We start from the raw sequence: 13,494 nt of genomic DNA, 5'->3' as shown, positions 1-13,494 counted from the left end.
AAAGCGAGACTCTGTCTCACAAAAAAATAAAATAAAATAAAATAAAATAAAATAAAATAAAATAAAATAAAATAAAATAACAATAAACTTATTATATCCTAAAATAAAATTGCCATGTTTTCCATGGCAAAATACTGAGAACAAAAATACTGAGAAGAGTAGCATTCTCAGAACAAAAATACTGAGAAGAGTAGCATTGTTTTACCTTTTGAATATCTTTTTAATGTATAGTTTAAAAAAAGATAATTGGATTCTCGTATCTGTTTTTGCATTCCATCTTTGCAATCCATTTTTTCTAATTGAAGCATATAAAGAAAATTCAGCCTCATGAATATAATGTACAAAAGGCAGGGCCTTGACGACCCCTAAAAAGTTCTCAGGGACAGAGTGCCTCATATCACACCCTGAGAACTGTTGACCTAAGGGTATTCTAATCAGTGCATAAGTCAAAGCAGCAGAAAGACAATAGCTTTACTGAATTTAGGTGACAAAGGACAAAAGTTCAAGGCTGGCAAGGCAGTTCTAACGTTGAGCTGTAAATTCTGAAATGGAAGAGGCCAACAGGGGGTAAGCTCCAAAATTTACATGTAAACTTCCCAAAACCTTGGCCATCTGCTCACCTACATAAGTGCAGTAGACACTCTCAGGTACAACTACAAAGGACAAGCTTGAAAGAAAAAGATTTCAACTGTTGGCATCACTGAGAAGAGGAGAATGGAGTTTTTTTTTTTTTTTTTTGAGACAGAGTCTTGCTATGTCGCCCAGGCTAGAGTGAGTGCCGTGGCGTCAGCCTAGCTCACAGCAACCTCAAACTCCAGGGCTCGAGCGATCCTTCTGCCTCGGCCTCCCAAGTAGCTGGGACTACAGGCATGTGCCACCATGCCCGGCTAATTTATATATATATATATCAGTTGGCCAATTAATTTCTTTGTATTTATAGTAGAGACGGGGTCTCACTCTTGCTCAGGCTGGTTTTGAACTCCTGACCTTGAGCAATCCGCCCGCCTCAGCCTCCCAAGAGCTAGGATTACAGGCGTGAGCCACCGCACCTGGCGAGAATGGAGTTTTAATCCAGCCATGTAAACTGTTGGCTAGAACAAAAAAATACTCTTCAAAGGAGCACAACGGAAGTATAAATTTTATGAATGAAAATTTATGTTTACATAATTTTCACAGGAACACAACAGAAATTTTATGAATGAAAATTACATTATAACTGAAATGTAGACATTTGATCTCCATATTTCATTCATAATGTAATCATAAAATTTAAAAATTATTGTATACACAGACACATTCCAAGAAAAAAAGAACCTATAAAAACCAAACAAAAAGCCAGGAAAATGTGATCTAAACTCTAGAAAAATAGAGTCAACAGAAGCCAACCCCAAGATGACCTAAATGATGCAACTCCTCTTAAAATCTTTAGGCTAGCTATAATAAATATACTCAAGGACTAAAGAAATATTTTCAAAACAAATTTATAGATAAAAAATCTCAGAATTAGAAATTATAAGAACCACATGGAAATTCCAGCCCTCAAAAGTAAAATAATTGAATTGAAAAGTATACCAGATGAGCTTAACAGCAAGTTGAAAACAACAGAAGAAAAGAATAAATGAACTTGAAATCAAGAGGAATTATCTAACCTAAAGAACAAAGAGGAAAACAGACTGAGGACAAGGGAACCTCAGAGACCTACCTATGGGATCATATCAAGAGGTCAAATATAACTTAAGTTACAGAAAAAGTAGAGAATGGGGCAGAAAAAAAGATTTCAAAAAATAATAACCTAAAATTTTCCCAATGTGGTAAAAAACAAAAAAATTACCCAATAATTAATAGACTCTAAGAAGGAAAAGAAAAAAAAACCAAACTGTGCACATCACAGCCAGATGGCTTAAATAAAAGATTTTTTTTTAAAGAGTAAAATCTCAAAAGCAGCCAGAGAAAAACACAAAGTCTAACAAAAATACGAATGTTAGCCGGGCGCAGTGGCTCACGCCTGTAATCCTAGCACTCTGGGAGGCTGAGGCAGGCGGATTGCTCAGGGTCAGGAGTTCAAAACCAGCCTGAGCGAGACCCCATCTCTACTATAAAAATAGAAAGAAATTAATTGGCCAACTAATATATATATATAAAAAAAAAATAAATTAGCCGGGCATGGTGGCACATGCCTGTAATCCCAGCTACTCAGGAGGCTGAGGCAGGAGGATCGCTTGAGCCCAGGAGTTTGAGGTTGCTGTGAGCTAGGCTGATGCCACGGCACTCACTCTAGCCTGGGCAACAAAGCAAGACTCTATCTCAAAAAAAAAAAAAAATACGAATGTTATCTACCTTCTCATCAGAAATATAGAGAACAGAAGACAATGAAACTATATCTTTAAGGAACTGGAAAAAAATAATTGCCAAGCCAGAATTCTCCAGCAAAACTATTCTTCAAAAACAAGGTAAAATAAAGATACTTTCAGGTAAACAAAAACATAATTTGTAGCTAGACAAAAATATGGCAATCCTCCCCCAATATTAAAAAATAGAATTATCAAATTATCTAGCAACTCCACCTCTGGGTATAAACCTAACAGAACTAAAAGCAGAAACTTAAACAGATACTTGTATTTCCATGGGCATTGTAGCATTATTTACCATAGCCAAAAGGGTTGAAGCAACCTAAGTGTCCATCAACAGATGAATGAACAAATAAATAAAACATGGTATATACATACAATAAAATATTCAGTCTTAAAAAGAAAATTCTGACACATGTTACAACCTTGGATGAACCTTGAAGATATTATCCTACAAGAAATAAGCCAGGAACAAATGGACAAATATTGTATGATTTCACTTATATGGAGCACCTAGGATAGTCAAATTAATAGACACAGAAAATAGAATAGTAGTTACCAGGGGGTTGAGGGTGGGGGAAGTTATTATTTAATGTTAGTTTAGGCTGATGAAAAAGTTCTGGAGGTAGATGGTGGTGATGGCTGCACAACAATGTAAAAGTACTTAATGTTACTTAATTTTACACTTAAAAATGGTTAAAATGGTTCGTTTTAGTATATTTTACAATAAAAAAATTTTTAAATCAATATAATTTACCACAGAGAATAAAAAAGGCATACAATTATCTTAATAGATGCTGAATAAGATTTGATTAACTTAAATATTCATATATATATATATACACACACACACAAAAAAAAAAACATTCACAAATGAAGAAAAGAATTTCCCTTAGTTCTTATAATGGACACCTATAAAAAGCCTATGCTTACTTAAGTGTTGAAGCATTGAACATTTCCCCCTCACATTGGTAAGGCAGCAAGGAGGTCCATTCACAGCAGTTCTAGTCAACATTTTACTGAAAGTCCTGGACAGTGCAATAATGACAACAAAGTTACAAAAATTGAAAAGAAAGTTGTCCCTATTTGCATGAATAATTATTAATGTAGAAAATGCAAAAGGACAAAATGCTTATGATGAGTAAGTATGATGAGTCAGGCCTGAGAATACAAAGTCAATATACAAAATTTTACTGTATAGCTATGCACTAGCAACAGACAACTGGAAAACAAAACTAAAAAAAAAATTCCATTTACAATTGTATCATACAACATAAAATACTTGGTAATAAATTTAACAAAAAATGTATGACTTTCACCAAAAATTATGAAATATTGTGGAGAAAAACTAAAGATGACCTAAACAAGTAGAAAGATGTACCATGATCATAACTGGAAGTTTCAAGATTGTTAAAATGTCACTTCTCCCCAAAGTAATCTAAAAATTCAACACAATCCGAATTACAGTCCCAGCATAATCATAATCCTTTTTCTAGTCATTGGCAAGCCTATTCTAAAACTCATCATTAAAACATAAAGGATCTCAAATAGACAAAACAATCTTGAGAAAACAACAAGTTTTTGAGAATTTACATTAACTAACCTCAGGATCTACTAAAAAACTATTCATAGCTATTCAAAGCTATTCATAGCTAAAAAGCTACGCCCCCAGTGGTTTTCAACTGGGGGCAATTTTGTCCCTCAGTTGGCACTTGGCAATGTCTGGATATAAATTTTGGTTGTGACAACTGTGAGGGTACTACTGGCATCTAGTAGGTGGAAGCCAGGGATACTGCTAAATATCCTATAATGTACAAGACAGCCCTATTAACAATCCAGCCAAAAATTTCAACAGTGCCAAGGTTGAGAAACCCTAAACTAGAGTAATCAAGATAATACGCTATTGACACAGGACAGTCAAATAGATTAATGGACCAGAATACAGATTCCAGAAGTAGGCCTCTTAAGTCAACTGTTCAACAAAGGTGACAAAGCAACACAATGAAAAAAGAAGTGTCTTCAAAAGAAGGTTCTAGAACAGGATATCCATATGTAAAAAAATGAAACTTGATCCCTACCTCACACCATATAAAAATAGTAGTTCAAAATGAATCACAGACCTAAATAAAAGTTAAATGATAAATCTTTTAGAAGAAAATATAAAAACATCTTCACAACCTAGCAAAACTAACATATGAGAAAAAACTTAAAAACAGAATATAAAAAAAACTAAATGACCTCCTACAACTCAATAAAAACACAACTCAATTTAAAAAGGTGGTCACAAAGAACTTTGGAACAGACATTTCACAAAAGAAGATATACAAATGGCTAACAAGCACATGAAAAAAGTGGTCAACATCAATATTCACTACAGAAATACAAATTAAAACCAAAATGAGAAATACAAGTGAAAAGCAACTACAGCTTGAGGCTCTTACTCGAGGGGGGAGGGAGGCATGGGCAATATATGTAACCTTAACACTTGTACCCTCATAATACACTAAAATAAAAAAAGAAATTAAAATAAAAAGTTTATAAAGAACCCTAGTTTTACGTAAAAAAAAAAAAAAAAGAAAGAAAGAAAGAAAAGCAACTACATACTATATACCCAAGGATGACTAAAATTTACAACACTGAAAACAACCAATTGTTGGTAAGAATGTAGAGCAACCCAAACTCTTATGTATTGCTAGTGTGGGGGTAAAATAGTAAAAATAGCTTTAGCAGTTTCTTATAAAGTTAAGCATACACCTATCCTATTACCCAATAATTCCACTCATAGGTATCTACCCAAGAGAAATAAAAACATAAGTCCATGAAAGGCCTCAGACAGTAATGTTCTGCTTTATTCATAATAGTCAATATTATGTCTGTCAACAAGAAACTTTTATTCATACAACAAACTACTTACTACACAGCGATAAAGAGAAATGAAATACTAGTATGTACAACAACCTAGATGAATCTCAAAAACATTATGGTGAGTAAAAGCCATAAATATGAAATTCTAGAGCAGGTAAAAATAATCTATTATAAAAACAAACAGTAGATATCTGGGAGCATAGGGATTAAGCAGAAAGAGCCACTAAGGATTTTTCAAGGATGACAGAAATATCCTGTATCTTGATTAGAGTGTGAATTATAGCAGTGTGAACATGTGTCAAGATTAAATAATTAAGTTTTGTGCATTACAATGTCTACAAAAAAATCTAGTGGGGTTGGGGGAGTGCAGAGGTACAAAAACAAGAAATGGTAGAATATGGATAATTGACACTGAGAGATGAGCACATGGAGGTTCATTGTACTATTCTGTTCACTTCCTATGTTTGAAATGTTCCATAATTAAAGGTTTTAGAAAAATAATTTCCCCTAATTCCCTGAGTAGAGGAAGAGAATTCATAATCCATATCCATCATATAAATCAAAATCTCTCATTAAGGCATTCTCTAAACTTTCTTTTCTATGTCAGATAATCTTTGTCCTTTACACTTTCTTCAATCTTATTCATCATAGTTAAAGCTCACCTTGAAATCTACTCATGTTTTCCCTATCTTGTTTATGTACTACTATCTACTAGGAGAAATGAGCTTGGACTAACCTTCTGTAGCCTCTACTACATGCCTGGCAGTATGATACCCATTTTTAAATCCCAAAACTGAATTTAGCATTTAAAATTTTAATTCCTTAGGGTGACTATAGTCAACATTAATCAACTATACATTTCAAAATAGATAAAAAAGAATCCAAATGTTCCTAGCATAAAGAAAAGAATTTAAGATGAGGAATATCCCAATTACCCTGATTTGACTATATGAATGTATCAAATTTTCATAGATACCCTGAAAATATGTTCAGCTATTATATATTAATTTAAAAAATACAAAACAAATTAATTTTTTTTTTTTTTTTTGAGACAGAGTCTCACTCTGAATGCCATGGCCGGAGTGCCATGGCATTCAGCTAGCTCATAGAAACCTCAAACTCCTGGGCTCAAGCAATCCTACTGCCTTAGCCTCCCACGCAGCTGGGACTGCAGGCATGCACCATGACTGGCTAATGTTTTCTATATATTTTTTGTTGGCCAATTAATTTCTTTCTATTTTTAGTAGAGATGGGGGTCTGGCTCTTGCTCGGGCTGGTTTCGAACTCCTGACCTTGAGCGATCCTCCCGCCTTAGTCTCCCAGAGTGCTAGGATTACAAGCGTGAGCCACCATGCCCGGCCAAAAAAACAAATTAAATTTTAATCTGCTTATTTCTTTATCACTTATCTTCCTCACTAGAATTTATGTTCAATGGTAACAAAGATCTTACATTTGTTCACTAATTCTTCACATCCGGCACATAGCAGGTATTCAGTAAATATGTGTAAACCAAAAAAGAATATTAGAGCTCAGAAGTACCCAGTTTAGCTCTTTTTTTGGGTAGTGTAAATCATTCCCTATTCTAGCTATACCCAGCTTATTTTGCCTTTAATCTTATCAGCATCTATATCAATTGTCATTAATGTATTTGTAACAAGTGGAATAGAATGATCTTGTCTGAAAACGCCAAACTTTCTGTATTCAAAAATATAATATAGTAATATTATAAATCAATTTATTCTATATATTCCAACAAATCCTTAAATGGTGATTTCTATATGTAGTGTTACTTTTTCTGCTTTTATTCCTATGGGTCATGAAAAGTCCTACTACTTTTTTGATAGTCTCGAATTCTGTTATCACCACCATAAAGCTGAAAAACACTAGCAAATATTGAGAATTAAGAGTTCCTTTCAGAGAGGTAAACTGCAGTTAAATTATTATTGAGCTAATAGATTTGTAATAATGATCAATTTTACTTCTAAAGATTTTATCTAAGCCAGGTGCAGTGGCTCACATCTATAATCCTAGCACTCTGGGAGGCCAAAGCGGGTGGATCGTTTGAGCTCAGGAGTTCGAGACAAGCCTAAGCAAGAGCGAGACCCCAACTTTACTAAAAATAGAAAGAGATTAGCTGAACAACTAAAAAAATATATAGAAGAAATTAGCCAGGCATGGTGGCACATGTCTGTTGTCCCAGCTACTTGGGAGACTGAAGCAGAAGGATCCCTTGAGCCAAGGAGTTTGAGGTTACTGTGAGCTAGGCTAATGCCACAGCACTCTAGCCCAGGTAACAGAGTGAGACTCTGTGTCCAAAAAAAATTTTTTTTAACTAAAAAGCTAATCTTAAATTGTTAAAATTCTTTCAGTGAATCCAGAAAACCTAGGTTTACTCTCAGAGTATATTCTTCAGTGAACATTTGAGATGTGGTTTATGAGTAAAACTACCAATACCTTGGTAGATTAGAATTAGAGTTCCACATCATTTTGAAGAGTAATTTTTTCATTCTTAAATAAAACCTTCAAAACACTGTAAGGTAAAAGGTCAGGAACGGGAGAATGCTAGTGGTATCATAAAATATACAAAAATTGAGTAAAATAGCTGTCAGTGGTGAGACCTAGATATTTTTCTCATTAGTTAAACAAAATACTCTACCCAAGAAGTTAGTAATTGCAATGCTTCTCTGACCAACTAAAAAACCTTGAAAAAAAGATTTTATAACATCCCAAGGAAGAAGGCAAGAGAGAAGTAAACATCAGGAGAAACAAATGAAATCACTCACAAAGAATATTATAACTTTATTATTTAAAAACATTTCACAAATATCTTATATATATCATTTGCCACAGATTCAAATCCAGATTCTTCCAGATGCCATTTGATGTTTATAGATTATACAACTTAACAAAAAAAAAAATTTAATTCCAATGTGTCAAATGCAGCAAAGGGCTGAGAAATAGAGGATTCAAAGTAAATACTCATTTAGAAACAGCAGCAAATAGATCTGACCTTTTCAAGTGGCTTTCCCAAAGAGTTTCCAATCAGTTTCCAGTCATTCAAGACTTCTTCAACTTTGGAAATAAACCTAGGAAGGAGAGGGAAAGTCTTCTAAATATGTAACAGCCCATTTCTTCCTACTGTTATATAATTTTGTTAATATTTTAACATTTTGACCAGAGAAGGCCCAGTAAGTTTAGTATTGTTAGCCTAATTAGAAATAATCTTTAGCTTAAGAATTCACAGATTTTGATTCATGTCTGCTGCTTACCCAACAAAAGCATTCTATCTTTTATAAAATGTAAATTAAGAATTAATAAATTGCTCTATTAAAATGGATATAATAAATTTGGGAAACAAGTAAAAACTCACAAACTAAAATGATACTATTAAAGATAATTATAAGGCCGGGCGTGGTGGCTCACGCCTGTAATCCTAGCACTTTGGGAGGCCGAGGGGGGCGGATTGCTCAAGGTCAGGAGTTCGAAACCAGCCTGAGTGAGACCCCATCTCTACCAAAAACAGAAATAAATTAATTGACCAACTAAAAATATATATACAAAAAATTAGCCGGGCATAGTGGCACATGCCTGTAGTCCCAGCTACTCGGGAGGCTGAGGCAGGAGGATCGCTGAGCCCCGGAGATTGAGGTTGCTGTGAGCCAGGCTGACGCCACGGCACTCACTCTAGCCTGGGCAACAAAGTGAGACTCTGTCTCAAAAAAAAAAAAAAAAAAAAAGATAATTATAAAACTGATAATCTCTCCCCTACTCTCAAAATAACTTATCTATTTAATTAACCTTTCCTTTATACATCTTTAGGAATTCTCTGATTTGCCCTCCTCCCCCCAAAAGAAAACATTATTTGGGAACTTTGCTTATTAAAATAAAACAAGTTTTATGATACAGCTGACAAGAAATTGCAAGTAGATCTGTCAGCTTCATGGAACAACTGACAAACAGATTTTAAAACAATTCACTAACCTTTAAATCCAATGAGCAAGACCTCTTAAAAAGAGAATTGAATTTTGGGTAGCAACATGCTCAACATCAGCAAATGAAAACTGTCAAATCTCAGCAGTAATATTAAATACACTTTTAGCAGACCTGTTATTACTCTAAGAAGCTGATCTCTTATATAAGTATGATGCAATCTAACAGCAACATTGCTCCCTAAAATACCTAGGAAGTATTGCTAGAGTGCTAGAGTTAATTCCAGTAAAATTATATTCAACGTTTTTCCTTCAGTAACATTATAAATTAATAGGCAGTATTAATTCACATACTATTCACTTTTGGAGGAGGTAGTCAAATGACAATTATTAGTTCTGAAATGAATGCTCTAGTTGTTTCCAAAACAAGAAAAATTTTACATATATCCATAGATGAGCAAAAATTTGTGTGAAATGTATACTGTCCTTTTAAAGGTGAAAAACTGGCAGATACTTAATGTCCAACTACAGTAAACAGTTATAACTAATGGCATATGCCCTCAATGGACTAGTAGGCACCCATTAAAAGCCTTTTGAAGAATGTCTGAGGAAATAGGAAAATGTTCATATGTTAAATGAAAAAATGAAAGCTATAGAAATAAGTAGTAATATGATTTGACCCAAAAAGTTTATAACAGACACAGATTAGAAGGAAATAGCCAAAAAATTAATAGTAGTTATCTCCTGGTGGTAAGTTCACAGGTGATTTTTATTTTTTTTATCTACTATGAAGTATTATAGTAAAAATAATTTAAAATATAGTTTTCACAGTTAAAGGAGGAACATCTTTAAATACTTATTGTATAAATTCTATTAGTACTAGCTAAAAGAGAAAATCTGGATTCTATCCCACAAGTATTGAGATATGACTAGAAAAATTAAGTAACTTTTTCCTTAAAAGCTCTCCAGGTCATAGCTGAAGGGTTATTTCCTGACTCTTTATTCTGTATTAGGTTACTTTGTTATCTTCTAAGACCAGGATTCTTTCCCCGCCTAGCTCTTGTGTAAATTTGTAATTACAGACTCATTTGTATTATTTGATTCTTGTCTCTCTCTTCCACTAGACCGTACATACAGTAAGAGCAGAAACCATCATCTGTTTTTACTAACCACCACATCCCTAAATCTCTAATGTTGTATATTGTGCTTAATACATAGTCATTCAATAAATATTTCTTCAATAGATAAATAATAAAAAGAGTTATGGGCTTCTATGCAGTCCTCTCAATAAGTTGTCTATACGGTTCATAACATACTGTAGTGACAAGAACTTTCACTCAAACATTAAAGATATAAGAGGCTCCAAAGTCTTAACATTTTTCTCACAAATTGTAAAACACTAGTTTCACTCTACAAACAAAACATAAAAGTCAAAAAACAAATTTTCTACTTTGATAGTTCTCTTAACTGTGTTAACAATATTTTCCTATACAGAGCTAAAGGACTTAATAAGCCACTTCAGGATATTTCAAATATTTAACTAGGGGAAGTGATCATTTCTCCATTCAAAACTCTGATGGTTCCTCACCCCAACCCAAGATTTGAAATACATTTTTCTAACCACCTTCAAGACATTACATTATTTCAAATTCAACAGGCCCAGAACCGGACTCTTCTCACTTTGACACTTCCTTATCTTCATTCTTTCAGGCAAAAAACTGCAGTTCCATGTTTTGATTCTTCCCACTCTTATGTATCATCATGCTCATCTACCTAAATCTCTGAAATATCTTATAATCCTCCCTTTCTAGACTCCCTTTCTCTCCAGTCCCCCAATCACCAACCTATGAATCAAGGTAAGTCTCTCACTTTTATTTTATCTCATGTCCTAAAACCACTCTCATCATATCACCTGGCCATTCTAAAATTAAGGTCTCTCATTGTTGTCTTAAACAGTGGTTCTTGCTAAGTATGGTCTCCTGATCAGAGCATCAGCATACCTGGGACCATGTTAGAAAAGCAAATTTTGGGGTCCCACCTGAGACCTATCTACAGAATAAGAATCTTTGAGAGTGAGGCCTACACCAAATCTGGACTCCTTTACTTAGCTTTGGAGCCTGTCTATGACCTAATCCCATATTCCTATTTCCCTTCAACAGGTAGCATTCACTCCAGTGAAGATATATTTCTTCATGAAATCCCAAAGGTTCATATTCCTTTGTCTCTGCTTATGTCAGTCCATTTTCCTGTATAACAAACCACTTTCCACTTTCAAGGGCCAGCTCAATTGCCATCTTTTCTATGAAAATATCTCCAACTATTATAGTCCACAACAATATCATCCCGACTTAAATTACTATGTTTATGGTTAGTACTAACTGGCTTAAATTTTAACTATTTGCTAGTCTGGGTTTTTTTTTTTTTTTTTAACATATGGATCAAGTTTTTGTTTTTCCCTTAGTTTACAGCTCGGGACACAAAGTATCTGCTCAATTAAGTCTTGCCAGTATGGTTATATCTTACTGACTCTTCTTCTGGGGGGAGTACCACAGGTCAAACTATCATTCAAGCACAGATCTTTTTATATTTTCCTATGCTATCTAATGACATGAGATCCACAAATTTCCTCTCCCACCCTGAAAGATAATATGTTGCAACAGTCTAAATACTGACCTCAATATCCAGAAAACTTTAAGAGTTTCTGTGACATAGAACAGAAAACTACCCGATTTACACTATCACTCCTCCACAAACTGGGCTTTCAACAAATTTCAGTGATACAACAGTTTCACCCAGACAGCTGTACATCTGAGTTTGATGGGCACAGTACCCACTGAAATGTAACAATTTGAATCAAAGAGTTCCAAAGCCATGTGCAGACTTTTAAAAAAAAACGTATTCTAAAAAACAGGATGGAGATGGTAGGAGTCTAGCAGATGGACAACCATCAGTAGTAGTCTGCAGAAAGGCCTCGGCCAGAAAGGGTATAACTAACATACACGGGAAAACAAAAAGCATCTGCGAAGTTTAATACTTACGATAACAAATGAGTTAAACGGAAATGAAAACAGAAACAGTAGTGGTAGCTTTGGAAATTGTTCTTTCAGGTGGGCAACAACCAGAAAAATCAAAGGTCCAAGGAAAGTGGTTTGAGAGTAGAGAAAACAAAACTTTTTATGAGAGCCTGAGTCTCCAGGATTTGGCAGACGGGGGCGGGGCGGGATTAGCAGACGCGAGACGCGGAAGAGGCTTGTGGCTGACCAGGATAGAGAGGAGGCGGTGACCCGAGGCCCACGGTTCTTATTTTTCACGCAGAAGTGGCGTCACATGAAGTGTAGCTGGGTTAGAGGAACAGCTGGGGGACACAGGGGCCCAAAGGGCTGGTAAGCAAAGATGCGACTCACTCACCTTTCCCATTCCGAGGCCGTGGTGAAGTCGGTGATCTCAAATACCTCGGACTCAGGCTGCGGGAAGAGGAAGGAAAGAAAGAGACTGAACCCCGGGGAAACGACACGGAGGGAACGAACTTAGTGACAGGGATAAGCACCAGAGCTCACCTCACTGTCGGCCGCCATCTTGACGAGCTCCGGGTTGGCGCTAGGGCTGCCGGGAAGGAAAGCTGAACTAGACGTAGGGAGAGCGGTGAGCTGCGCTGCCGTGGGCGGAGCCTATGCGTGGCCCCGCCCTCTGTTAGTGAGTCCCACCCTGAGCGGGGGAAATTGCTTTTTGTTCCCGCAGGTCTGGAAGAATTTAGTGTGTGCTCAACTCCCTCTAAAACTGGTTTAACAAATTTGAAGATTTCCTGTAGAGTAATGAATGCAGAAAGGGAACAAAAGCAAAGAAGTGGAACAAGGCCCTAGACTCATGTGGATAAGAGTGTATTGAAAAACCTAGATCATATTGGGTTTGTTTTGTTAAACACAGTTATGGGAGGCCATTGTTCTGACCTCCTACCTGCACAGGCCCCAACATACCAAACCAAAATGGAGTGGGTCACAGCAAATGCTACATAATCAAACGGAAACTTAGAAGAAGCAGATAGATCCCAAAACAGACCAGTTTTTTGTTTTTCCTCCTGGAAACAGGAGATTTCAACATAATAAGGAAGCCCCTCTCCCACCAATCCTTACAAAAAAGTAACCTGAAGTAACTAGGGTTTTTCCTGTTGTTCTTTTTCCTTGTCCCACCTTACAAAATCTACTGTTCTATTTCCCAGTGGGACTTGAGACCAAATGAGTCCATTTCCTGTGGTGACAGAGTGACGTACAATGTCTACAGTTTTGGTGAATTTCTCAAAATTGAGAGGTTAACCAAAAGGGAAGAATTATTAAATTTAGTTTAAAGTTGCCCCC

General features: G+C 35.5%; 1 protein-coding gene across 3 annotated transcripts in view; it reads right to left on the bottom strand.

Annotated features, from left to right (window-relative positions):
* RAB3GAP1 (RAB3 GTPase activating protein catalytic subunit 1) overlaps positions 1–12,758 on the bottom strand; it is a 107,011-nt gene extending 94,253 nt beyond the window's left edge. For all 3 annotated transcript variants that reach the window (XM_012740106.2, XM_012740107.2, XM_012740108.2), the window contains exons 1-3: positions 12,700–12,758; positions 12,551–12,606; positions 8,224–8,299 (exon numbers count right to left, since the gene is read on the bottom strand). In XM_012740106.2, coding sequence (XP_012595560.1) covers positions 8,224–8,299; positions 12,551–12,606; positions 12,700–12,717 — 150 coding nt within the window. In that variant the 5' untranslated portion in view covers positions 12,718–12,758. The remainder of the gene's footprint in view (positions 1–8,223; positions 8,300–12,550; positions 12,607–12,699) is intronic.
* Positions 12,759–13,494: the final 736 nt, after the last annotated feature.

This window comes from Microcebus murinus, chromosome 8, assembly GCF_040939455.1.
Source record: "Microcebus murinus isolate Inina chromosome 8, M.murinus_Inina_mat1.0, whole genome shotgun sequence".
Taxonomy (NCBI): domain Eukaryota; kingdom Metazoa; phylum Chordata; class Mammalia; order Primates; family Cheirogaleidae; genus Microcebus; species Microcebus murinus.
This window is presented reverse-complemented; position numbering and strand designations above follow the sequence as displayed.